The sequence below is a fragment of the Saccopteryx bilineata genome, chromosome 5, assembly GCF_036850765.1.
Source record: "Saccopteryx bilineata isolate mSacBil1 chromosome 5, mSacBil1_pri_phased_curated, whole genome shotgun sequence".
NCBI lineage: Eukaryota > Metazoa > Chordata > Mammalia > Chiroptera > Emballonuridae > Saccopteryx > Saccopteryx bilineata.
The window spans coordinates 264165208-264192476 of record NC_089494.1 but is presented as its reverse complement, the minus strand read 5'-3'; the positions used below and the strand labels follow the sequence as shown (position 1 = coordinate 264192476).

At 55.5% G+C, this 27269-nt stretch overlaps 1 protein-coding gene across 4 annotated transcripts in view; it reads left to right on the top strand.

The window, feature by feature from the left end:
• Nucleotides 1–27269, top strand: part of RGS12 (regulator of G protein signaling 12) — a 147077-nt gene that overhangs the window by 70142 nt on the left and 49666 nt on the right. For 3 of the 4 annotated variants that reach the window (XM_066279761.1, XM_066279763.1, XM_066279764.1), the window contains exon 4: nucleotides 14206–14227. In XM_066279761.1, coding sequence (XP_066135858.1) covers nucleotides 14206–14227 — 22 coding nt within the window. Of the gene's footprint in view, nucleotides 1–1001; nucleotides 1180–14205; nucleotides 14228–27269 lie in introns of those variants that run through there. The other variant, XM_066279765.1, reaches the window with a different exon arrangement.

Here is a 27269-nt window from a genome sequence, read left to right as displayed (position 1 = left end):
CTCCCCTCCCACTCCTCCCACTCCTCCCACTCCTCCCCTCCCCCTCCTCTTTCCCCCCTCCTCTTCCCCCTCCCCTCCTCCTCCCTTCCTCTTTTTCTCCCCTTCCTCCTCCTTCTCCCCCTTCCCCTCCCCCTCCCCCTCCTTGTCCTCCTCTCCCTCCCCCTCCTCCCCTTCTCCCCTTCTCCTCCTTTCCGGCAGGGGTGTGTCTCTGTGGTAAGCAGAGCCGGGAGCCTGACTCTGTCATAAGTGCTCATGTCGGAACTCTTGGGTCCTCCCGGGGAAGAGCAGAAGGGAGGGTGGGCTCAGCACTTGTCGGTGGATGGCCTGACCCCAAACTGGAGGGCCATCATCCCAGCCCGGTGTCCACGTGGGCGCTGTTTGCAACCCAGACGAGGTGCTTTCTGAGTTCTGCTCCTCCCGACCTTGCAGGAGTCTAGTGGACCCCTCAGCTGTCCCAGTGAGACCCTGCTGATGTCCACTGCGGTGAGACGGGACGGTGAGGCTGTGCTGGGGTGAGCCTCCAGGACGCTAACAGGTAGTTCTGAGGGACACCCAGGTTCTAGAACTAGTTTCTCTCCGTCCTTTCTTAAACCAGGACCTGTCGTGGTGTCCTCTCAGGTTGTGTCAGGTGTGGGGAGACAGGCAACGCAGGTCTTGGGTAGAGGCCCCGGGGCAGGGGCAGGAAGACACGGAGTCCGCCGGCTGGCACCACGCGCACTCGTGCGTGTGCAGGCTAACAATAGAACCAGCGACTGTAATTAAGGCTGTGGACTGCCCCGTGCTGCTGATTCCCTGCCGCTCTCTGCAGCTGGTGTTCCGACTGAGAAATTACCCCTATCAGCTGCAGTGTTATTCTTCTGATTTGATAGAGGAAATACTTGAAAAACGATCTCACAGTGAGATTTATGTAAACGGCTTTTTCTTTGCACGAGACAATCCAGTCTGAGTCCCTGGGCAGCCACAGCTTCCTGCAGTGTCCTGTTGCCATGGGTTACAGAGGGAGCCGGCTGGAACTTCATCTGAAATGTCTTTAAACTTCCCTGACGTGCACGGGCATGCTGTGGTGTGAACGGTATATTTCAGATCTGCGTGCCGGGCGAGGTTCGGAAGTTTTCTTGTCTTAAGATGAATTTGGGAAAAGGGTTGTCAGAGGAAACACATATTTTAAGTGATCAGCAGGTAAGTTATTCCAGCTGTTTCTTGTCATTTAAACAGAATTGTGGAAGAAAACCTGGCATTTTGATGACTGCTCTGTCTTCAGCCTGTTTAGCGAATGGTAGCGTTTAAGTGACCGCCTGGCTCTGCGGCCATAGGCCGGCACCCAGAGCGGGCAGGGTGGCGGTGGGTCGCGCCAGGCCAGCCCAGCCTCCTGGGGGCCACACTGCTGGCCCCTGAGCCAGCTCGACAGACAGACAGACAGCACGGTGCTCTCTGTCCTTCCCATAGAAATGCTAACAGCTGTTAAAGATGAGTGAGTTTATTTTGTCGAAATAGTAAATTTCAACTAGATAAGTGTATTAAAATCTATTATACTCTTAATTGCTACTTTACATCTCACATTTTCAAATGTCACAAGTTGATTCTGTTTTCTATACATTCATAGGGAGCCACTGGCAACCATATTTAATGATTGATTATTCTGAGTTTATCAAGTTAACTTATTGTTAACATTTGTTAAAGGTTAGAGAGTAATGTTTATTTTTCTCCTGTGTGCAGACCTAAACCGAAGTGTTTGCAGGAGACGGTCACTAGCTGCAGTGCGTCTCACGCCTGTGCTCCCTGCTGCATCTTCACAGGCTTCCCCAGGGTCTAGGAAAGCCTTCTGGAGGGGGTGAGGGGACGGGACTCGCTCTGACCTGCTGGGCTTGGAGACTGGGGACAGGAAACTGGACGGCACCCTTCCTTTTAAATAGGAAGCAGAAATAACACTGCTGGACAGGGAAAAATTATGCTGCTGAAATACTTTCAGATTTTAATGTGTTTTAAAAATGTTCAGTATGTATTTTGGAACCCCTGTGCTGACAGCGGACTGACCGGCTGGAGGGGCAGCGCTGACCGTGTGGGGCTCCCGGCCTCCGGCCCTCTGTGCCGGGTGAACATGTATTCCTTTAAGGCAGCTTCACATCCGGGCTGGAGAGGTGTGTTTTGGACAGATTATGTCCTTAATGGACTAAGTAACCAGTTGTTTCTGTCTCTATGTAGACTGCATTTTCATTTTAATAGAATATTAAGGCAAATTGTAGAAAATGTTGGCTTTTATTCTGAGTTTTTTTTTAAATGGTCACTAAAATCTGCCTTTGTACTTCTAGACTATATAATGATTTGGATTACTTTTGAAATGTTTGCAAATGCTCCAACTGGTAAATGAGCTGTTTGCTTCCGTGTGCTAACACCGTCTAGTTGTGGTTGTACAGGAACTGACGCTCCCTCCTGTGCAGTGGGGTGGGGGGTGCTGGGGCACCCAGGTCAGTCATCACAGGGCAGCCCTGCGGTGGGGTCTGGCCACGTGGGCAGGGCTGAGGCTGGCGGGACCGTGTGGGAGGGCTGCTCCTCTCTGGCCCTCAGCCTGTTCGTCTTGACAATGCTGGGGCCCAGAAGGCTGGGCTCCGTGCAGAGGGCGTGTGCGCAGTGAAACCGTGCTTTGTGACCGGGCGTTTGTTTAAAAGGCTGTGTTCCTCGTGAGCTGCTTTCATGGTGAAGTGGAGAACTCAGGAGCCTTTATAGGCGCTTTTCCCATGGGCCTCTTGGACATGCCCAGGAGTGGGGGCTCTCACTGGCCGGAGGGTTGGACCAGTTTCCCCGTCTGTTTTGAAGCGAGATGCAGCCGAAGTAGGCTGAGAGTGTCCATGCCCCTTCGCCAGAGCAGAGCCCTCTGTCTTTAGAGCACATGAGGGTGGTCCCAGGCCAGCTGCTAGGGAGGCACTGGCTGAGGAGCCGTGAACCCACAGCCTGGGAGAAGCAGGTCGTCACAGAAGAAAGCTTTAACAAGCTTCCTGCAGCCCCCTTGGGCAGGCTCCACAGCTCCTGTGCTGTGTCCAGCGGGGCCTCACTCGGGCGGGGTGCTGCTGCTCTGCCCAGCGGGCCTGTGTCAGTGTTGTGGATGGCAGCTGTCCCGGAGGGCTGTGAACTGCTGCTGGGGGCAGCCCTCAGGGCCTGGCTGGAGGGCCGTGACCGTCACTGCTGCTGGGGGCAGCCCTCAGGGCCCGGCTGGAGGGCCGTGACCGTCACTGCTGCTGGGGGCAGCCCTCAGGGCCCGGCTGGAGGGCCGTGACCATCACTGCTGCTGGGGGCAGCTCTCAGGGCCCGGCTGGAGGGCTTTATGAGTTGGAAGCAGGGCAGGAGCGGCGTGGCGACGCCATGGCGACCAGTGTTGAACACAAGCTGCCCTTTCCCTCCTCTGAGCAGCGGGGGCGAGTCCCACGTGGGGCCCAGGGTGCTGCTGACCTGCTGCCCACCCTGTGTCCTCTGCTCCCCTCTGCTGTGGGGGCGGGTGCCCGTCATGCTGTGTGTGCAGTGCCCAGCACTGCCAGGCTGAGACAGTGGCTCCTTCTGCGCCAGGTTCAGGCAGCTGGGCTGCGCGGCTGTCACTGCCGTGGTCTCTCCCCCCTTCCTGTCATAGGTGCAGGCTGTGCTACAGCAGCTGTCACTGCCGTGGTCTCTCCCCCCTTCCTGTCATAGGTGTAGGCTGGGCTGCAGCGGCTGTCACTGCCGTGGTCTCTCCCCCCTTCCTGTCATAGGTGCAGGCTGGGCTGCAGCAGCTGTCACTGCCGTGGTCTCTCCCCCCTTCCTGGCATAGGTGCAGGCTGGGCTGCAGTGGCTGTCACTGCCGAGGTCTCTCCCCCCTTCCTGTCATAGGCTGGGCTGGGCTGCAGCCGGCATCTGGCAGAGGCTCGTCTTCAGCGGTTTGGGAGCATGTGGTGCAGCAGCTTTGACTCGGGCTGCGCAGGTCTGAAGGGAAGGGTTTCCAGAGGCCGAGGGCTTTGACCTGCTTCTGCACGGGGGCTCCAAGCAGGGTCGGAGACAAACGTGCTGGCCCTTGCGTTGGCTCTGGGCAGCGTGGAGCGCCTGTGCACTAGGGGAGCAGGAGTAGGACCCCAGGGGGCCGGGCAGGGGGCCAGGCGAGACCGGCCCTGCTGTTGAGGAGGGCAGGGCTCTGCATTTGTGCCTGGCGAAATGAGGGCATCCCCAGCAGGATAGCCTGGTGGTCAAGAGCAGTCGGGGCCACCGGTGACAAGTGAGGTCCCTCTGGTGCCAGAGCCAGGCCTTCATCCCTGTGTCATGGACCAGGACCGTCCTGCTCCTCTCGGGCCAGCAGGCAGCCTGGGCAGGGGAGGGTCCCCTCTGCACTCTCAGCTCAGCCTGGGCCCCAGGGAGGGAGGGGACCACCAAGGGGCGTGGGGTGCATCTGGAGCTGTGTGCTCGGCTGCTGGTGGCCGTGGGATGTGAGGAGCGCCAGGCATGCCCTTCTGCGGGCGACGTGCTGGCAGCACCTCCTCCTGCTGTCGAGGAGCCTGGCAGGGATGAGCTCACGGCTGGAACTGCGCTCCTTGACATTTGAGGTTCTTGTCTAGCTCGGATGGACCGGCTTGTATCCATTGTCCCTTTCCCCATATGGACCCCCGGCCTGTGCCGAGTCCTGGCCGCTGGTCCCACATACTCAGCCCCACAAAGCCGAGTGGATGAGGGGCTGAGTTTATCCTACTCAGTTGGTTAAATTCTTTTTTTGAAAGAGAGAGAGGAGTGGGGAAGGGAGAGAGAGACAGGAGGGAGAGGAGAAAGAGGGGAGAGAGAGAGAGAGAGAGAGAGAGAGAGAGAGAAGCATCAGTTTGGTGCTCCAGTTAGTTGTGCATTGATTGCCTCTCATTCATGCCTTGACCAGGGATTGAACCAGCAACCTTGGGCTTAAGCCAGCAACCCTGTGTTCAAACCAGCGACTTCCAGGCTCAAGCCCGCGACCTTGGTACTCTGGATCGAGGCTCTTTTACTGCTACCACCGGTCAATTCTTTCCTCACTTTTTAGCGCTCTGACTCCTGTAAGCTGTGTATCTGAGGGGAACTCTTCTCAGTCCCTGCTCCCCAAGAAGCAGTCATCCGGAACTGACAGCCTTCCTCTCTGGCCCCCGTTTAGAGAGCTGTCTCGTCTCCCCTGCTCCCAGGCCCTGATGAATGCATGCATGTCCCCTTCTCTGCCCCCTCTTCCCTGACCCCCAGCGGCTGGGAACTCTGCTTCTCGTCCTCTGGAGCAGGGCTTGTCTGCATGCCCAGCCTTTGGGCAGCTCTTCTCTGGCCTCTTCCCTCCTGCCCCAGGTCCTTCTGTGCTGTCACTTAGAGACTACCCCCCAACCTGCCCCTGTGGTGGGATTCACAGACCCCATACATCCATGTCCCTCTACCTCCCTGGATATGCAGGAGGCCTGGCGGCCAAAGTGTCCGTGTTGGTTTTGGACTTCTCCACACCCAAATCTTCTCTGAGGCTGCTCTTCTCAGCTAGCCCTGAGTCATCCATGTCAGCAAGCCCTCCACACCTGTCCCTAGTGCTGCACTCCCCCCTGGAGCCCTGGGCCCCCGACTCTGCCCCACACAGCCCTCCTCCCACACCCCTCTCCACTGAGAGTCTCCGGGACACCTGCCTCCGCCTGCCGCCTCCTCTGCCCAGCCCGGTGGCTGGAGGCGGAGACCTGGCGATTCTGAACGCGTCTCCCCTGGAGCTGAGCATCTCCACCTGGAAGCAGTCTCAGCCGACTTCCAGGACCCACACCCTCAACTCCCTCCACTGCCTGCGCCCCGCTCTGGGGGCCTGGGGAAACCGGGGGCTGCAGAAGCCACCCTGGCAGGACACAGGGCTCCCTCCTGAGGTGGTCTCTGTGGAGGAAGTGTGCCCCTGGGGTGGGCCTCAAGTTCAGGTGAGAGAGGCCTCGGGTGCTAGTCTCAGCATTGACAGGGTGGCAGAGTCTGGGGGCTGAGACTTGCTGCTCTTGCCGGCAAAGCCTTCTCCAAGGCCAGTGTTCACACCGACCTCACTTGCAGGGCTCAGTGCTGTCCTGTTGGGATGCCAAACCCTGAATGTCATCCCAGACCCTGCCGCGACCCCCTCCCCGTCTCCGTATCGGGGACTCTTGTCTTTGTCAGGTCAGGCCAGCGAGGTCCGGGGCGCCGAGGACAGCGTTGGGGCAGAGCCTGTACTGCCCCAGCAGGCTGGTCCTTTTGACTTCTAACGTGTTTCCAGTGAGTAGTGGTAGCCTCCCCCCAGGGCGTGATGGAGCACTAGCTACTCAGTTCTCAGGAGAGGGCTGTCACTGTGGGTCTGCCTGATTTTACTGAATGTGGAAGAGCTCTTTGGGCCACATTCATGCGCATGTGTGCACACACTTGACAAGAAGCACAGCTCCCTTCTGAGCTCCGTCTGGGTGCAGACCTTCAACCACCCAGCCGCTCCTCTCAGGCTCCCCGGACGGCGTGCTGCGCTGTGGGGGCCCGTCCCCTCGTCAGCATCCCTGCCTGGGTCCAGCGATCTGTTTGTCACTGCGTTGTACTGCACGCACCCCCTGTGCCTTCATCCCGTCCTCATCATCTCTTGGGTTGCAGGAATTCCTTATGGTGAACACCATGGTCTGAACCTGGAAGTCGGTGCCTCTTTCCTCGCCTTTCCTCATCTCTGGAGCCTCCGTCAGCTGTCTCTTCCGTCACACCTGCTGGAAAGAGCAGTGTGATGTGCACATGCGTGTGAACGTGCAGGATGCTGGTGCGGGCTGGGACCTGGAGCACGGCTGCCGTGCGCAGGCCCTGCCCGGGCTGGGCTGCAGGAGGTCCCTCCCACATCCTGTACCTGATGGGCCCGGGAGCTGCCCCAGGGCCGTTGTCAAAGCTGTGGTGGGCCTCACACGGAAGGCTTCTGAGAAGGTGTAGGTGCGCTACAGCCCAGGTGGGCGGGCTCACCAGGCGAGACTGCCCGTGAGAGTTCCGGGGGCGCAGGGAGGGGATAGACAGGACTGGGTCCTTCTGAACAGAGCTCTCAGGGTCCTGGGATTACAGCCCACAGTGGGAGTCACAGCAGGACCTCGTGCACACGTGCTGTGCCTGCTCTGAAGCCAGATCAAGGCAGCACAGACCCTAGGATGGCTCTCACGGTCTGTCTCATCTTAGTTTGTTATTTAACAAATGCTGCTCACAGCCCATTGAATTGATCGGACAGTTCCCTGAAGAAGCATGCTGGGTGAGAAGACCCCTGGGCTCAGGGGGCAGGGGGCAGGCTGGTGAGAGGGCACAGCAGGCCCGAGTCCCCTCACATGATCCCACCGGCGGGCTAGGAGCTGCGCAGCGAGTGTCCTGTGCGCCTCACTGTGCCCTCGGGTTTGCTGCCCCTGGTCCCGCCTCTCAGGTCTTCCCTGCCCCATGGGGACCTGCCTGCTCCCTAAAGCACCGCGGCCAGTGAGGGGCTGCCTGAAAACAAATGGTCAGGTGTTTGAAAGGTCAAATATGTATCCAATTACATAGATATAAATTGGATTGCTACATTAAGGTTTTTCATCATTTGGATTATCCTTCTTTTTGTATTTAAAGCTTTGGGTGCCATTGGGTGTGCTGCCCCTGGTCCCACCTCTCAGGTCTTCCCTGCCCCATGGGGACCTGCCTGCTCCCTAAAGCACCGCGGCCAGTGAGGGGCTGCCTGAAAACAAATGGTCAGGTGTTTGAAAGGTCAAATATGTATCCAATTACATAGATATAAATTGGATTGCTACATTAAGGTTTTTCATCATTTGGATTATCCTTCTTTTTGTATTTAAAGCTTTGGGTGCCATTGGGCAACTTGCAGGCCTTTGGTTCCTTATTTCAGAGCCATATGTGGTAATTTAATATTTTTTTATGTCCAAGGTAGAGGCCCTGGCCAGTTAGCTCAGTGGTAGAGCGTTGGCCTGGTGTGCAGGAGTCCTGGGTTCGAATCCCAGCCAGGGCACACAGGAGAAGCGCCCATCTGCTTCTCCACCCCTCCCCCTCTCCTTCCTCTCTGTCTCTCTTCCCTTCCCGCAGCCAAGGCTCCATTGGAGCAAAGTTGGCCTGGGTACTGAGGATGGCTCTATGGCCTCTGCCTCACGCGCTAGAATGGCTCTGGTCGCAACAGAGTGACGCCCCAGATGGGCAGAGCATCACCCCCTGGTGGGCGTGCCGGGTGGATCCTGGTCGGGCGCATGCGGGAGTCTGTCTGCCTCCCCGTTTCCAACTTCAGAAAAATACAAATAATAATAATAATGTTAAAAATATAAAACATTCTCATGTAAAAAAAAAGGTAGAAAATTTTGTCAGTAGCTCAAAACTGAAAATTTATATCACTGTATATTGCTATATATCAAGGTAATTTGGAAATGGTATATTCTAATAATTGATCTTGTGTAATGTTACTAACAGAATCACCGTGATAAAGGCCAGATTCATCATATACCACTCTTCATATAAATCATTTCAACTTTCTAAACATTAACTAGAATATATTTGGAATGTGTGTGGTCCAAATTCCTGCCAGGAATAAACTCAAGTCAGTTTCCACTGAACTGCTGGTGTCCGCAGCTGACCCAGCGCTGGAGACAGTCTGAACTTAAATTACATCACTGTGACACTTTGTAAGTTCCTTCAAACAAGTACATTTGTGCTGGTGTGAATTCCAGCAGGGAGGCTTGCTGCAGACCTTTCGAGAGCCGCCTACTTCTGGTCTGTGTGAGTTGTGAGCGGAGGGAGCTGCTAACTCACAGGACCTTTCCCTGGGAGCTCGTGGCTGCGCCGTGTTCCTCCTGGGAGAGTCACGTGTGGGTTTGGGGATTTGGGAAGACCAGGAGCGCAGAAAGTGAAAGTTACCAATACAGATTGTGTGCTGGGTGTTAAGTCTTAATTCATAAGAACGTCTAGGGTGGTCTAGTGGTCTGTGGGGCCTGAGGACCCAGGGAAGGCCTGACGTGAGGAGTCACATGGAGCCGAGGTCTGTCCTCCTTTGCCCTCTGTGCCTGTCCTTCTGGGGTTGTCGGGGGTTTCTGAGGCTTTGCCATTTTGGAGTGCTTTGCCTGTCAGCTAGGATGTGCTCAAAATATGCACGCCAGGCTTTTTTTTTTTAAATTCATTTTAGAGAGGAGGGGGAGAGAGAGAGAGAGAGAGAGAGGAGAGACAGAGAGAGAGAAGGGGGGGAGGAGCTGGAAGCATCAACTCCCATATGTGCCTTGACCAGGCAAGCCCAGGGTTTCGAACCAGCGACCTCAGCATTTCCAGGTCGACGCTTTATCCACTGCGCCACCACAGGTCAGGCCACGCCAGGCTTAAAAAGGGTAATTTGGTCAGAGTTGGAAATGTTAGGAATCCCAAGTCAAATAGACATGATTTGGGGATACCCATCTTTTCCACACTCCCCGTTGTCAGTGGGTTGGCTGCCTGCACCTCCTCCTCCCATACCAAACGCTGGCCACCTGTGAAGTGTGCTGTACCCCACACTCCCCGCAGGGCCCTGCCGCCCTCCTCTCCCTGTGGGCAGCGCCTGCTTCACCCTGGTACACCTCCCGGCCTCCTAGGATGACGCCCAGCCACAAGCTCCTGAGCTGCTGCCGCACGCCGGGCCCTTCCCAGGAGGTAGCCAGGTATCGGTCGGTGGAGTGGCACAGCTCTGCCAGGGCCACATGTGTGCTTACAAAGCGATATGTGTCAGACAGCAGACAGGAAGTGGGGCGGTGGCAATTATACATGGTTTGTTTGCAGAGTGAGTAGCCTGGTTCTCGCTCGTGGTGACCTTGGAGAAGGACGGGTCTCCATGGGCTTCCTTTTGGATTAACATCTGGTTGGGATTGAACCGTTGCCAGGCTGTGTTGTGAACAGGAGGTGGGAGATCACAAATAAAGGGCCGTGTGGCTGGTTCCCAGGGGCCCTTTCGCACTGCGTTGTGTTGGGAGCAATCCCAGCATGAACTTACTTGCCTTGGATCCAGGGCTTCTAGGTAGAGCTCACTGCCCGATGCACAGAGGAGCCCGCACTATGGCACTGGCTTTTGAGAAGAGATGACAGCTTTCATCTGTGAGTTGAGATGACAGCTTTCATCTGTGAGTTGAGATGACAGCAGACAGGAGGCAAGGCTTAAATCTCTCATCCGGGTTTGGGGTGGGATTTAAGGGTTTCAGCACCGGATCTTCCTGGACAGCACACCTTTCACTTCTGAGAGGGTCCCATGTTCCGGTCGGTGGGGGACACGTCCTGGCTCTTTGGTTCCATGGTGAGGAGAGCAGTTCCAAGTGTCACTTGTGAGGGGTGTGTCCAGGCTGTGAACTTTGGTCCAGGTCTCGTTAGAAACAGGATGGGACCCATCTGGCTGGTTCTGCGGTCACAGCAGATGGAGGGTGGGCAGGGGTATCCTTCACCTCCGAGTCCTCACTGGCCCTCCCAGCAGGACCCTCAGCAAACAGAGGGGGCGCCAGGCTGCAGCTCCCCAGATGCCTAGAACTTTCCTTAGAGTCTTGGACTTGGAAAATACTCTTTTGGCACAGTGACCTAGACAGGACGAAGGGAAGAAAGTACATTTGAGACTGGCTCAGGATTGTGAGTCCCCCAAGGAAAGTGCTGGCCCCTGAGACACATGGAACCCTGGACACCTCTTCCGGGTGGACGGACTTGAGAAGCTCTGCAGGGGACTGGGCGTGAGCTCCTCAGGCTTCCCACCAGCTCCACGCCCGCCAGGACCCGGTGCCTTCTGGTGTCTGAGCCTCATCTCCGCTGCCGGTGCTGTGACTGTTTCAGGTCTGTCTTCCACTTCCCAGACTTTCTCTTCACCCTGCTAACCTCTGTGAGCCTCTCTACTGAGCATTTCATTTCAACAATTGTAGTTTTCATTGTCAAACATTCTGTGAGGTTGATTTTCAAATCTGCTACCGTACTTTGTTGTTTTGGGTTTTTTTTAAGTGAGAAGAAGGGAGATACAAAGACAGACTCCCGCATGCACCCCAACTGGGATCTACCTGGCCACCCCTGTCTGGGGCCAATGCTGTGCCCATCTGGGGCCATGCTTGCAAACAAGCTATTTTTATCACCTGAGGCAGAGGCTCCATGGAGATGTCCTTAGCGCTCAAGGCCCACATGCTTGTACCAGTTGAGCCATGGCTGTGGGAGGAGAAGAGAGAAGGAGAGGGGGAAGGGAGGAGAAGCAGATGGGCGCTTCTTCTGTGTGCCCTGACTGGGAATCAAACCTGGGACATCCACACGCTGGGCCGATGCTCTACCGCTGAGCCAGCAGGCCAGGGCCCTCTTTTCTTTATTGCACTTTTTACTTCTCTACGGTTTCATACTTGTCTGATGGACTGTTAGGACTGCCCAGTATCTGAGATCCCATTGTTGTCAGCTCTGCTGGCTCTTTCTTGTGGTGGGTTTTCCTTTTGGGTTTAGGGGTTCTTTGAATTGTGGGCTCATAGTGGGTGGGCTCGGTTTTGGAACTGCTGTGGCCCCTGCTGGCTGCTTTCTCCCCAGAAGGACTGGGGTGGTGGCTGCCTGGAAGCATGCTTGTTGCTGTCCTATCTTCACAATTTTTCAATAAACTTAAAGCTGTTCTAAAAAGTAAAGTATACTTTTAAGAAGCACGATTGCTGAGCTTTCCCGGGATCAGCGTGCTGTGCAGCGAAGGCCCCGAGGGCTGGAGCCGCAGCCTCCTGCCAGAGCATCAGAATCCATACAGCACCTCATCACTGTCAGAACTCCCACCCGTTAGCTTGTCCTCATCTGTGTCTGACGACGAGTCTCTGTCTTCACATATTGTCTCGTCCTCAGTTCCATCTATGGCATTGGAAATGCCACACTCCTACAACCACTGTTTAAGACGCACCCAGTTTTTAGACCCCAAATTTTTTGAAGAAGAGTGTGTGTTATACATGGGGAAATGCGGTGTTGTGAGTGTGGGAGGACAGCCAGCCATGCGCCACCTCCTGTCAGTCCTGGGAAGGGGACCCACCTGCTGTTCCTGTGACAGAAGCCAGACCCCGGCCAGGGCCCAGAGCGCAGGACTGGCTGCGCGGGTGCTTCTGCCTGGTGTCTGGCGGGTGACAGCTTACAGACTGGACACACACAGCCATGTTTTACACTGAAGGGTGTTCATGAGGCACAGGGTCCGGTGTCAGTCTTTCTGTCCTGGGACTCAGGACGGTTTGAAGCTGAGCAGCCCCTCGTCTAACCCGTCAGGAAGCGGCTTCCTCGCTGTCTGCGGTCAGACCCTTTCTTAGGGAGAAGGTGGGCCACCCAGCTGGACTCTGGTCTTGCAGGTCAGCCCCACCCAGTGCGGGGCTGAGAGCAGGTCTGCGTGGAGTGGGAGCCGGCCCCGTGTTCCGTGCAGGCCGAGGGCCAGGTGTGAGGCGTGGGCGCTGGGACGGTGATAGCAGAAGTGGCAGACGGGTCGACACGGAGTGTTTCACAGCTCAGGCGCGCGGCCTGCTCTCGCCCCTGCTGTGCTGTGGAGGCCTGGTGGTGCCCGTTGCGGCGGGAGAGGGTTTCACGGGAAACCAGCCCACCTGGCGCAGCGGGGTCTCGCTCGTGGACAGTTTGGTCTGAGGGTCTTAAACATGACCTCCGCTGGTTGGGACCCAGGACCTGGGAAGGGGTGTCTTCTCTGTTCGGGAAGCCAGCCTGTCCACGTGCCCTTCTCACCCACTCCCTCTGCCTTTGGCAAGGCCTTCTGCACATCCTGCCCTCCAGGGTCACCCCCTTCAGAGAGGACGTGAGTTCACTTCCGAGCCGGAGTCCAGGGGTCTGTGGCCACTGAGAGTGTGTGGGCTTACTCTTCAGAGCTGGGAGGTGTTCTGCACCGGTCCCCGATCCAGTGCCAACATCAAAGGCCGCTGCCTCCGAGCCCGGGCTTGCGTGCAGCTCACTGGAGCTGTAGCCTGTGCTGTGGCCAGGACACCTCAGCCGGAGCACTGAACCCACTTCCCTCCAAGCTCCCCAGCCCAGGATTCTGCCCCTTTGCCCACTTCCCCAGATTCTCCTTCCTCTGCGTGTCCAGCTGGAAGTGACCTTCTGACGGAGGGAGCCTCAGAGCTGTCTGACCTGCAGACATGTCCCCAAGTAGACTTTCCAGCCACCTGCCGCTCACACAGGGCTGCAGTGCTTTGTTTTCCTGAGTGTCTGTCACTGGGGGCCTCCCTGCACAGCTTCCTCCTTCCAGTGCTGGCTGCAGCACGTGGTCTTGGCCCCGGGGCCTCGGAGCCGGCCCCTCCTCTGCTCCAGCCTTGCCCTCCATGGAAACTGTCCCCACATTGCCTGCTGTGGCCTCCCCTGCACCTGGCGGTGGTCTGCCGGCCCAGGGAGCTGTTTGAGCCCTCTGGACGTGGGGTCTGCCCTGGGGAGTGGAGGTGGTACTAGCACCCTGGGGTCTGCCCTGGGGAGTGGAGGTGGTATAGTACCCTGGGGTCTGCCCTGGGGAGTGGAGGTGGTACTAGCACCCTGGGGTCTGCCCTGGGGAGTGGAGGTGGTACTAGTACCCTGGGGTCTGCCCTGGGGAGTGGAGGTGGTACTAGTACCCTGGGGTCTGCCCTGGGGAGTGGAGGTGGTACTAGTACCCTGGGGTCTGCCCTGGGGAGTGGAGGTGGTACTAGTACCCTGGGGTCTGCCCTGGGGAATGGAGGTGGTACTAGTACCCTGGGGTCTGCCCTGGGGAGTGGAGGTGGTACTAGTACCCTGGGGTCTGCCCTGGGGAGTGGAGGTGGTACTAGTACCCTGGTGCCAGCGGTGTGGGCCCCGAGTGGGGTGTGGTGTGTCCAGGGCAGCGCCGGCACGGGGCACAGCCGACTTGCAAGCCAGGAGCCCGGAACAGACTGTTGGCAGGTGGCCTGCTCCCTGGTGCTGTGTGTGCTCCCCGACGGCAGCCCTGGCTCATCAGACTGGAATGTCCAGGCCTGTTCTCGCGGAGGCTCTGCTGAGACCGAGCTGTCCAACGTGCTGGGATTTGTTCTTTTCCAATGAAAATGACGATGACTTCCGCTCTGCCCTGATGTGGCCTGCTTCACCCACCAGCTTGGGTGGAGTTCGCTCAGGAAGTGGGAGCGTAACTTGACTCACTGAGGTGTCTGCTCTTCCTGGGACACCTGCACCTGGGACACCGGAGCCTCCTAAGAGCTCGGCTCTGTTCCTCGGGTGACGTGCTGTGTCCTGACTTCTGTCATGAGGCCTAATTAACTCATGTCTCTCTCTCTTTTCTTTCAGTCTGCAACTGTATCTGACGGTGGTAAGTCACAATTTCTGCTGTATATTTTTATTATTTTTAATGAAGTTTTCAAATTGAGAAAGTGTTTTTCCATTGACTCACTCAATATGGGCGTTTTCTTTGCCGTTTCCATCCTGTGGGGGGCGGATTTCAGGGTAACTTAGGGGAGCTTTCCCTCACTCCCGGGCGGCCGCCAAGTGTGTTCTGGGAGGTGCTGAGACTGCAGAGACACGTCCTGACCCTGCATTTCAGCGTGACGGGCAGCTGCGGTCAGTGGGCGCTGGGCCGCGGCACATCCGGCCTCAGCCTGGGCTCGACAAGCCCGAGCCTGCCGTCCGGCGGCAGAACCAGCTCTGACACCAGCAAGGGGAGAGCTCGGAGCTCTTGCTGGATTTGAGCAATTCTGGAAATTCAGGTGACACTCTCAGCTGATAAATTTCCCTTTCTTAGAAAAAGTGTCATAGATGAATTGAGAGTTATGAGGGAAAGTAATAAAAAACTTCCTGCCTTTAAATCAGCCTAGGTGTGGGGGTTCTTTGGCTGACTGTCCAAAAGGAAACGGCCAGAAACATGATTTCAGTGCAGATTTCTCTAATATTTATTATTTCAGTTCAGTGATTTTTTTTTTAATTCAAGATGATTTGGAGCATTTCTTCCAAATTTTCCTTGTTTCTTATAAACACATAAAAGTCCTTACGCTTTTAGGGTTTTTTTAAAAACATGATTTCAATTAATCTTGTCTTTTGAGAGTTGCATTATATAATTTATCAAAAGGTACCAGCAGTAGCTGTCTTCTCATTTATGTGCTGGCGGTGGGTTCGGAGTCCCGATGACAGCCAGAGTGGCCAGAGCGGGGCCCACGGGGGCTCGAGGCTGCCCTCTGCCCTGTCGGTTACAGAGAAACAAGGGCCTGTTTTCATGACACACCGTGTTGTCCCACAACTGCTGGCTTCATCGCGACCTTCCCAGGAGGGGCAGAGCCCGGGGCCCTCCGTGGTCATCCTGACGGCCAGCTGCGGGTGGGGCAGGGGGCGCACACCTGGAATTACAGACGTCTCATACCTGGAGCTGAGACCAAGGTCCTAAAGTTTGTGTTTGGGGATTTATTTTTTTAATACAAGGAATTGTGTTACCTATTTTATGTACAATGATAAGCATGTCATTTAACCCATCCTAAACTGGGAGTAGGAATGACTTTCTTAAAAGAAATAGGACCTGTCACCAAATCTAGGATAAAATGAGTGGTTTCTGTGAGATTCTGTTCACGCTTGCCCTTCTTACAGTGTTCTAACTTCTGCAGAAAACATCCATCAATTTAGAAGTTTAATGTTCATTTGAATCATAATTATTAAGCTTTATTTATAAGTCTCTGAAGTTTTCTTCTGTCAGCAGTAGATGCAGAACCTTAGGGAGTGTTATTATAAGTCCATTCCATAGTTTTTTAAGAAGCTGAACTTGCCAAGTGTGGGAGATCTTTGACTCACAGGCCTGGTGTCCTTTCTGAGGAAGTGGTGTCCTGGTTGGTGGCAGTGGCTCGCCTCTGCGGGACTTTCCACCCCTCTGGGCTCGCCTGCTGGTCCCACTTCAGACCCTGACGTCACTGGGCGGCCTGTCCCGGAGTCCCTTCGTGGCAGGGGCAGTGGGAAGGCCGCTGTTCCGGGAGCATGCCTGAGTTTCCGGTGTGGCACCAGACGGCCTGGATGTGTTATATAGTCGTCACGTTTCGTTCTCTTTCATTGTTCCATTTCTTCACTGAAATGAGAAGAGAAGATTCTCTCATTCAATTTGCATGTTAGTTCTAGGAGGCGTATGTCACATTCTGCCATCTTGACCAGTGCAGACTCTGAGACAGTGCGAGGGCAGTTTGCTCAGGGCCACAGAGACTCCGAGGGCAGTGGCTGTGACCAGAGCCGCCGGGGCCCCTGGCTGCCCAGGCCTGTGTGCTCTGTGTCCCATCCCATATCTCCAAGAGCCCCTTTCATTCCTGGTACCTGCTTCCTGGGTACGCCTCGGGGGGGAGAGGAGACCCCATCCTGCCCCCCCCCCCCCAGCAGTGGACAAAGGCGTTTTGAGAGGATCTGGATGAAAACTCAGGATTTTCTGACACAGATGTTTTGTGTTCCTGTCGGGCAGGACGCCCAGGCTCACCTGGGGGCTGTGCCGGCCGCTCAGTTTCTACGGGAAAAACCCCTCGGCTCCACGCAGTGACTCGGGCCCGCTGGGAAAGCCTCGCTTTGGTGATGAGTAGACTGTGCCCTCTGAAATATTGTGTCCAGTCAGCCTCGTCAGGGAGTTAGTTTGGAGACATCTAACCGCTGTGTTCCCTCTCCCAGTGACGCTTCTATCCCAGGTGCCCCCCCCATGCAGTTTGTGGCTTTATTTAAGGAAGTTGGACAGGGCTCCTTCCTCAGTCTCTGTCACTCCAGGTGTTCTCACTTTCTCAGAAGGACAGCCCCCCTAGGCCCAGATCGCTGGTAAGGAGGGGCGTGTGGTCAGTCTCTGTGGAGGGCGCCCCAGAGCCCGGGCTGAGGTCCAGGGAGGCAGGTTCCATGTCAAGACAAAGAAGAACATTCCAGCATTAGAGAGAGGCTTGAAATGTGCCGACCTGCCTCTTGGGAAGTGACTCAGCCCTATGTGTGCACAGGGCCCCCAGCACTCAGCGGGTGTGTGTGGGTGGCTCCCGGCTGGGAGGATGTAGGGGCGACCCTCCCGTGTGATGGGAGAGAGCCCTGCCTGGTGCCTGACCTTGGGGCTCTGCTTCTTGCGGCTTTATTGTCACAAAATTGGTTCTTACTTTATTTTTTTCATTTTTCACTCTGTGCTAAGCAACTTTGTCACCAACTCATACATCCTCAAAGGTTGAATGTTTTCTGCCATTTCTGGGTTTGACTTCTGAAGTGGAGAACGTGTGGTGTCAGACGCCCACATCCATAGGCACATGTCGGGCTGTGCGTGGGAGAGTCTGCGAGGAAGCTGGCTCCAGGGTCTGTGGCGTGTCCACGCAACACCCCCACTCTGGCTGTCTCAGAAACGTGCAGCTCAGCCAGCGCAGGGTCCCTCTCGGGCCTCCTCTGCGGCTCTGGTCCCGGAGTGTCCCACAGCGGTGTGCCGGTCTGTGACCGCCCCGCAGCCCAGCCCCACGAGACTGCAGCACCCCCCACTCCCTTCACCTCGCCCCTGCACAGGGGCATCGCACTTCGCCCTGACCTGGAGCCTAACCTGGCTCTGCTCTCTGCCTGCTCCCTCATGCCCCCTGGGTGCCGGCCCCCCACCCTGTCTCCCCGGGCCCCCAGGCGTCTCCCCGGGTGCCGGCCCCCCACCCTATCTCCCAGGGCCCCCAGGCGTCTCCCCGGGTGCCGCCCCCCACCCTGTCTCCCAGGGCCCCCAGGCATCTCCCTGGGTGCTGTCCCCCACCAGTGTGCTGCTCCCCAGCCTGTGGCAGCCCCTCAGAGAAGCCTGCACTGACCACCAGCCCGTATCCTGAGTGTCAGTCCAGTTTCCTTTCCTCCCAACAATGGATACAGACCCATGTTGTAACTTAGTATTTGTGTCATTGGTTCTGTTTGCTCCCCCACCCACTAGAAAGTGCCACGCGACGGCTTCAGGGTTGCTCTCAGCGCCCTGCACGGTGGACGGCATGAGAAGTGTTGAATAAACGACTGAATTAAGGCATTTACTGTCACCCTATGCTGACGTCAGGGGGAGCATGGGACAGACCTGCTCCTAACCTGGGTTAGGACAGTGGCTTGCAGAGCTTTCCTTTCTAGTGAGCCCCTCTCAGAGGACAGGCAGACAGGAGAATGCATTTGATGGAACACAGAAGCAGAAGTGTCTGGTTGGTGGTGGTGGCAGTCGGCCAGCCTCCCTGGGGCTCTTCTGCTGCGGCCCGCGGACCTGAGCAAGGACAGCCCCTTCCTCCTGCGGCCGTGTGTTCCCGGGCCATCGGGCCCATTCTGTCCCCCCCTCCATTGGTCACCTCGTCCTAGCTCTGACAGATCATTGAAGTAGATTGTAAACTTTATACCATAAACTAACCACTAATTTCTGATCATTCTGATTATTGTTTTCACCTAGAAACTTGGACCTTTTTAAAACAGAAGTAAGTCTTAGAAAAGGCAAACCTTTTAAACTTCTTGTCTGTTTTCTGAATGGAGATGGGTGGGATGTAACAGTGCTCTCTACCTGCCTTCCGCAGGCTTCCCTGTCTTGTGGATGCACCCGGGCTCTGGTGTCAGGAGGGTGGCTAGCAGGTTAGGAAGTGACAGGAAAGAAAGGCGATGTGGTGGGGCTCCCTGTCACCCAGCAGTGGAGGAGCCCCCACTGGTCAGATCTGTGCAGCTGTGCTGGGTTTCATCTGCTGGGACACTGACCTTGGCTTTATCAACTCAGTCCTCAGAGTTCAGAAACGGGACTCACCACCTGCCTGCCAGGTTATTTAACAGGTAGCTGAGAGGTTGTGCTAGCAGGTGAGGGTCACTTGGTAATTGTAATCAGTATAGACAACTAAGCCGATCATTCTAAATATCTAAGACTATATCATAAAATGGCCTTGTAACACAGTGTCAAAGAGAAGGGAGTTGTAGGTAAGGTCATGTGTCCATGGTCGGGCTCAGTATCCGGCCTGCCTGAACTGTCCTGACACTTCTAGTAGCTACTTCCCACACGGGAGCTGCTTCTTTTTTCTTTTAAAAGTTATCTTATTTTAATTTTTTTCTTTAGACAGGAAGGGAGAGAGATGAGAAGCATCGACTCATAGTGCGTCACTTTAGTTGTTCCTTGATTGTTTCTCATACGTGTCTTGACTGGGGGGCTCCAGCAGAGCCAGGGACCCCTTGTCCCCTTGTTCAAGCCAGCGACCATGGGGTCATGTTGATGATCCTGTGCTCAAGCTGGTGAGCCCGTGCTCAAGCTGATGACCTTGGAATTTTGAACCTGGGACCTCAGTGTCCCAGGTCGATGCTGTATCCATTGTGCCACCAGCAGTCAGGGTGTCTGATTTTCATTTTTTCCAGCTTTATTGAGATTTAATTGACAAATAAAATTGAACTTATTTAAGGTATATGGTATGATGATTTGCTATAAATATACATTGTGAAATGATCACCATATCAAGCTAATACCTCTGTCACCTCCCAGTTACCTTTGTTGTGTGTGTGTGTGTGGGGGGGGTGAGAACACTTAAAATCTACTGTCTTAGTGAATTTCAAGTGTGTGATATATTATTATTTACTACGTTCACTGTGCTGGACCTTAGGTCCCTGAAACTTATTCATCTTCTAACTGAATCCTTGTGTACCTTGACCAGCACCCCCCCCCCCGGCCCCTCCCAGCTCCTGGTAACTGCCAGTCTCCTCTGCTTCTGTGAGCTTGACTGTCAGGTTCCACACGGAAGTGACATTGTGCAGGATTGACTTTCTGTGTCTGGCTTGTTTCACCTCTTATGATGTCTTCTAGGTTCATCCGTGCTGTTGAAAGGCAGGGGTTTCTTCTTGTTTAAGACCAAAGAACATTCCGTTGTATATACACACCACAAGTTCTTCATCTATCAGTGGACACCAGTTGTTTTCATGTCTTGATTGTTGAAACAGTGTTGCAGTGAACACGGCACTGCAGATATCTTTTGAGCTCTGATTCCAATTCCTATGGATAAAGACCCCAGAATTGGGATTGCTAAATCATGTGCTCATTCTACTTTTAATTATTTGAGGATCCGCCATACTGTTTTCCACAGTGACTGCACCAGTTCGCATCCTCACCAGCAGTGCACGAGGGTTCCCTGTTCTCTGTACTCTTGCCAACCCTTTTTATCTCTTGTCTCTTTGATAGCATCTTCACAGGTATGAGATGATATCTTATTGTGGTTCTGATTTGCATTTCCTTGAAATTAGTGATGTTGAGAATGTTTTTGTGTACCTGCTGGCCATTTGTATGTCTTCTTTGGAAAAATGTCTTCTTAGACCCTTTGCCCGTTTTTAATCTGGTTATTTGGTCTTTTGTTACTGACTTGTATGAGTTCCCTGTAAAACTTGGAAATAAACCCTTTGCCACGCATGTCTGCAGATCTTCTGCAGAGGGACTTTTCAGCGCATGGCCACCACTAAGCAGTTCAGACCTTTGGCCGCTGGCACTTTGGGCATGAGGCCCGGGGGCCGGACGAGACCAGCGAGTTGGACCTCGGAGGCCACAGCTCCCCCCAGATAATCTGTGCTGTGTTCCAGCTGAGTGCTGGTCACGTTCGTGCTGTTTGGCTTCCGTAGTGATGACCCGTGCTGGGCAGGTCCAGCAGTACATCAGCAGGTGGTGGAGGAGGGACCGTGGGGTGCGCCCGCAGTGGGACATGGGGTCCACAGCTGCACTGCGAGGGCACCATGGCTGACACGAGGGTCTTGGGCGTGCTCGGCACCCGCAGCCCGGCCCCTGGTCCAGAGGCAGGGACCACCAGGAGCGGGGGCTCCGGGAGGCGGGGTCTCGCAGAGGGGGCAGTGCCAGGGGGCTGATGGGCGTGAATCTTTAGTATCCATTTGATTTTACATATCTAATATTTGAGAATAATCTTTCTTGGTAAAATGATAGTTATGCATTATAAATAATTTAAGTGATAAGAAAAAAGTAAAACAGAAAATGTTTTTTTAAAAAAACCAACCCAAATTTAACAACTGAAAACTAGGTCCACGTTGTTTCCTTGCTCACCCAGAGCCGTTGGGCAGGTGGGCTGCTGTTGGAGTCACGCCAGCACCCTCACCAGGTCGCAGGGCGGAGTGCGTGGCGCAGGCCTCGTCCCGCCGTGGGCCCCTGCGGCCTCGGGTGCTGCCCCTGTCGGCTGTCTCCACACCTCACGCTTTCTCCTCCTCTGCCCCCACTCCTCGCTGTCTCCACACCTCACGCTTTCTCCTCCTCTGCCCCCACTCCTCGCTGTCTCCACACCTCACGCTTTCTCCTCCTCTGCCCCCACTCCTCTGGGTTCAGGTGCCAGACTGCCTGCCTGGGCACAGAGGGTGAGCAGAGCACCCTCTCCAGAGCCCCAGGGCGCTGCCCTCCGTGTTGAGTGGGGGGGAGAGGGCTGCGTCCCGTCCCCAGCCTCCTGTCCAGCCTCCTTCCCGAGCCCCCCAGGGGTTCCTAAGAGCCACAGGCCTTCCTCCTGCTCCGTGTCTGCTTCCCAGAGAAACGCCCTCAGTTCTCATTATACTCAAAGCAGTTTGGTTGTGAAGGTCTTTTTTCTACATCAATTAATTTATATTTCAGTTATATCTCTCCTCTTCCTTACTTTTTACTGGCTCTGTAATAGTATTGATTTTTTCCTCCATTTGTTTAGTACGCTCTGCACTCTCCTCTTTCTCTCATAGATCATGAGGAGTTTTAAAGTTCTTGAGGCTGTTTTTTTCCAGACCAGACTTTGTGTTTGCCTTTGGCATGTTATATACCTCCTTTCCACTCACCACTCACCTCCTCACCTACCCACCCAGCCACTCACCTCCTCACCTACCCACCCAGCCACCTCCTCACCTACCCACCCAGCCACCTCCTCACCTACCCACCCAGCCACCTCCTCACCTGCCCACCCAGCCACTCACCTCCTCACCTACCCACCCACCCACTCACCACCTCACCTACCCACCCACCCACTCACCACCTCACCTACCCACCCACCCACTCACCACCTCACCTACCCACCCAGCCACCTCCTCACCTACCCACCCACCCACTCACCTCCTCACCTACCCACCCAGCCACTCACCTCCTCACCTACCCACCCACCCACTCACCACCTCACCTACCCACCCAGCCACTCACCTCCTCACCTACCCACCCACCCACTCACCACCTCACCTACCCACCCAGCCACCTCCTCACCTACCCACCCAGCCACCTCCTCACCTACCCACCCACCCACTCACCACCTCACCTACCCACCCAGCCACCTCCTCATCTACCCACCCACCCACTCACCTCCTCACCTACCCACCCAGCCACCTCCTCACCTACCCACCCACCCACTCACCTCCTCACCTACCCACCCAGCCACTCACCTCCTCACCTACCCACCCACCCACTCACCACCTCACCTACCCACCCAGCCACCTCCTCACCTACCCACCCACCCACTCACCTCCTCACCTACCCACCCAGCCACCTCCTCACCTACCCACCCAGCCACCTCCTCACCTACCCACCCAGCCACCTCCTCACCTGCCCACCCACTCACCTCCTCACCTACCCACCCACCCACTCACCTCCTCACCTACCCACCCAGCCACCTCCTCACCTACCCACCCAGCCACCTCCTCACCTGCCCACCCACTCACCTCCTCACCTACCCACCCAGCCACCTCCTCACCTACCCACCCAGCCACCTCCTCACCTGCCCACCCAGCCACTCACCTCCTCACCTGCCCACCCAGCCACTCACCTCCTCACCTACCCACCCACCCACTCACCACCTCACCTACCCACCCAGCCACCTCCTCACCTGCCCACCCACCCAGCCACCTCCTCACCTGCCCACCCACCCACTCACCCATCCACCCATCCTCCATCTGTCCATTTATACCCCTCCGTCCACATCCACCCCTCCACCCAGTCACCCATCCACCCTCCCTCTATGTGTGTCAGCAGTCCCATGGCCCTGACACTGCTTTTTGGCACTGATATCTTCAAGCCCAGAGAGACCACAGCATTGAGCCCATGTCCTTGCCTGAGGCAGATTCTCAGTGCCAAACGGGGCTCTGCCCACAAGGGTTTATCCTTGACTGCCCCTGGCTTCCTCAGTATGCTGCCTGCTTTGTTCCGGGGAGAGGCGGCAGAGTTGGACTGACTCTGTCCCTGTTGCTTTGTTCCGGGGAGAGGCGGCAGAGTTGGGCTGACTCTGTCCCTGTTGCTTTGTTCCGGGGAGAGGCAGCAGAGTTGGGCTGACTCTGTCCCTGTTGCTTTGTTCCGGGGAGAGGCGGCAGAGTTGGGCTGACTCTGTCCCTGTTGCTTTGTTCCGGGGAGAGGCGGCAGAGTTGGGCTGACTCTGTCCCTGTTGCTTTGTTCCGGGGAGAGGCGGCAGAGTTGGGCTGACTCTGTCCCTGTTGCTTTGTTCCGGGGAGAGGCGGCAGAGTTGGGCTGACTCTGTCCCTGTTGCTTTGTTCCGGGGAGAGGCGGCAGAGTTGGACTGACTCTGTCCCTGTTGCTTTGTTCCGGGGAGAGGCGGCAGAGTTGGACTGACTCTGTCCCTGTTGCTTTGTTCCGGGGAGAGGCGGCAGAGTTGGACTGACTCTGTCCCTGTTGCTTTGTTCCGGGGAGAGGCGGCAGAGTTGGGCTGACTCTGTCCCTGTTGCTTTGTTCCGGGGAGAGGCGGCAGAGTTGGGCTGACTCTGTCCCTGTTGCTTTGTTCCGGGGAGAGGCAGCAGAGTTGGGCTGACTCTGTCCCTGTTGCTTTGTTCCGGGGAGAGGCGGCAGAGTTGGGCTGACTCTGTCCCTGTTGCTTTGTTCCGGGGAGAGGCGGCAGAGTTGGGCTGACCCTGTCCCTGTTGCTTTGTTCCGGGGAGAGGCGGCAGAGTTGGGCTGACTCTGTCCCTGTTGCTTTGTTCCGGGGAGAGGCGGCAGAGTTGGGCTGACTCTGTCCCTGTTGCTTTGTTCCGGGGAGAGGCGGCAGAGTTGGACTGACTCTGTCCCTGTTGCTTTGTTCCGGGGAGAGGCGGCAGAGTTGGACTGACTCTGTCCCTGTTGCTTTGTTCCGGGGAGAGGCAGCAGAGTTGGGCTGACTCTGTCCCTGTTGCTTTGTTCCGGGGAGAGGCGGCAGAGTTGGGCTGACTCTGTCCCTGTTGCTTTGTTCCGGGGAGAGGCGGCAGAGTTGGGCTGACCCTGTCCCTGTTGCTTTGTTCCGGGGAGAGGCGGCAGAGTTGGGCTGACTCTGTCCCTGTTGCTTTGTTCCGGGGAGAGGCAGCAGAGTTGGGCTGACTCTGTCCCTGTTGCTTTGTTCCGGGGAGAGGCGGCAGAGTTGGACTGACTCTGTCCCTGTTGCTTTGTTCCGGGGAGAGGCGGCAGAGTTGGACTGACTCTGTCCCTGTTGCTTTGTTCCGGGGAGAGGCAGCAGAGTTGGGCTGACTCTGTCCCTGTTGCTTTGTTCCGGGGAGAGGCGGCAGAGTTGGGCTGACCCTGTCCCTGTTGCTTTGTTCCGGGGAGAGGCAGCAGAGTTGGGCTGACTCTGTCCCTGTTGCTTTGTTCCGGGGAGAGGCGGCAGAGTTGGGCTGACTCTGTCCCTGTTGCTTTGTTCCGGGGAGAGGCAGCAGAGTTGGGCTGACTCTGTCCCTGTTGCTTTGTTCCGGGGAGAGGCGGCAGAGTTGGGCTGACTCTGTCCCTGTTGCTGGCGCACACGGCTGGAGCAGGAGGATGCCTGTGTTGGTGGGCGGGCCAGGCTGCTGTGAGGGTTACCGCTCTAGGGCGTTGCCTGGGCTGGTATCACTGCCATCCAGTCTCCTTGGCCACAGAAGGACAGACATCTCAAGACCTTCAGAGAGTTCTTTAGGTCATCCCAGGGTGCTTTGCCCAGACTGAAACTCGGGAATAGTCCTCACCAGCTCCTAGGATTTGCAGTCTAAATGTCTCCTTCCGTAGTCACTTTACCACATGGTCTTACCAGTAAGCCTCCAGAGGGTCCTCTTGCTGCATGGCTGGGTGCTTATCGGGGATAGATTAGGTGAGATGACATTCTGACACACGTTACTTCATATGTCAAAACAACTTTATGAAGGAGTTGATTCAAACAACGTCACTGAAGTCATGAAGAAGTGGATGTGAAATCCTACTCCGCAGTCCAAGCACTGAAGGAGAGTGTCAGGATGATGACTCGCGTCCTCCCAGGGAGACGGCGGGGTCTCCTGTGGGTCAGACACAAACCTGTCAGAACCTTCTGTCACAGAGGTTTGCCTTGGTTTCCCCCCTTATTTATTTTTTATTTTTTATTTTTTTTTTTGTGACAGAGACAGAGAGCATGACAGATAGGAACAGACAGGAAGGGAGAGAGATGAGAAGCATCAATTCTTCATTGTGGCTCCTTAGTTGTTCATTGATTGCTTTCTCATATGTGCCTTGACCTGGGCCTTCAGCAGACCGAGTGACCCCTTGCTCGAGCCAGCGACCCTGGGTCCAAGCTGGTGAGCTTTGCTCAAACCAGATGAGCCCGCGCTTGAGCTAGCGACCTTGGGGTCTCGAACCTGGGTCCTCTGCATCCCAGTCTGATGCTCTATCCACTGCGCCACCACCTGGTCAGGCTTCCACCTCCAGTCTTGGGCTCTCTTCCTCCTCCCACTGACAGCCCAGCCCCACTCTGCCTGGGTCTGCCTCAGGCTGTTCTGTATGAGCTCACTGAAGTTCCTGGGAGCCTTGCTTTTCGGAAATGGAAGTGAGGCGTTATTTTAGGTGTTTGAGACTCAGAGGGCCGCTCCTCTGCATCACCCGCATGGGAGAGGAGTGTGGCTTGCAGAGCGGTCCCTGTGCCTATGGTCGTTGGCTGACTGCCTGCCACCTTTGCAGTTCCACCCGGCTCCTCCCCACGGGGGCCCTGCCTGGGGTGGGGTCCTCCACAGCCACACGGCTCCCAGGCAGAGCTCAGGGCGCAGGGTGTGTCCACTCTCCCTCAGAGCCCTCATCCCCACTCCGGGTGTCTTCTCCACTGTGTGAGGAGCACTGTGCAGAGGCAGGGCTGAGGCCCCCGCACCGTGACTGGGGCCTTGCTGCCTACCCGAGGGGACCAGCGCTGAGATGAAGTGGAGGAGCTCCACTGCGCCCCTCTTTAGAGTATAAGGAACTACACTTTCATAGTGTTGGCAGAGGATTTGCATTCTCTAAAACGATGAAAGAGAAAAAGCAGTGTGAAGGTTTCAGCACAGTGCCGTGGGCATTTGCACAATTTTGGTGAATTCACATTTTCCTTCTTAGAAAAACAGGGCAGCCTAATTGCACATTTTTCAAAAATGTTTGCTAAGTAGTAGAGATGGAATTACAGTAATTTGTAATTTGCTGTGTGAGAAAGGTTGTTTTAACCAGAACTCTATTTTTTTTTTTTTTTAGTTTAATGTATCACATTCTTTATGGTTTGCTTTGGAACTTAAAATTATAGCAGAATAACATAGTATATTTATAGGGTACAGAGTCTGTAAACACTCGCAGACTAGATGTTGCCGAAGGAAGCGCAGACTTGGTCTCTGCCAGGACGCCTCCCAGCAGGCTCGCCTCTCCACTCCCGCAGATATTTGGAGAGAGTCTTTATTAGTAAGTATTTATACTGTGGAATTCTTCTCAAGCAAACAGAAGTTCAAAAGTCGTAGGACCAGCGACCGGGCACTCAGCTCCGAGAAGAACTGTGTGTTGACATTTGGGCATATTTTGTCTGAAGCATTCAGACCACAGGGGAGGTCCCCTGGGTGCCACTCCTGTGTCCACCCCCACTCTCCAGAGGCCGCCCTGGTCGCAGGTGCGTGTCCTTCCCACAGCAGGGGGTCTGTCCATCCGGTCCCTGGGGAAAGCCTCTCGGGAAACTGGTGTGACAGCTGCAGGGACTGGGGCCGGGGGCCTGGGGGCCCGCTGGGGGCGCTCTGCCCTACGTCCGGGCCCTGGCTACCCGAGTTGGTTTACTTGTGAAAATCCAGTGAGCCACGCACTTAGGACTTGTGCACTTTTCTATGTTTCTCTGTGTTCTCAAGTAGACTTTAATAAAGGGTTTACTAAAATAATAAATATTATTTTATGTATTTGAAGCTTTTTTACCTAAGAACTTTCTAAATGGTCTGGAATTTTTAAATTTTATTTATTATTTGTTTTTTTACAGAGACAGAGAGAGAGTCAGAGTGAGGGATAGACAGGGACAGACAGACAGGAATGGAGAGATGAGAAGCATCAATCATTAGTTGCGTATTGCGACACCTTAGTTGTTCATTGATTGCTTTCTCATATGTGCCTTGACCATGGGCCTTCAGCAGACCGAGTAATCCCTTTCTTGAGCCAGTGACCTTGGGTCCAAGCTGGTGAGCTTTGTTCAAACCAGATGAGCCCGCGCTCAAGCTGGCGACCTCGGGGTCTCGAA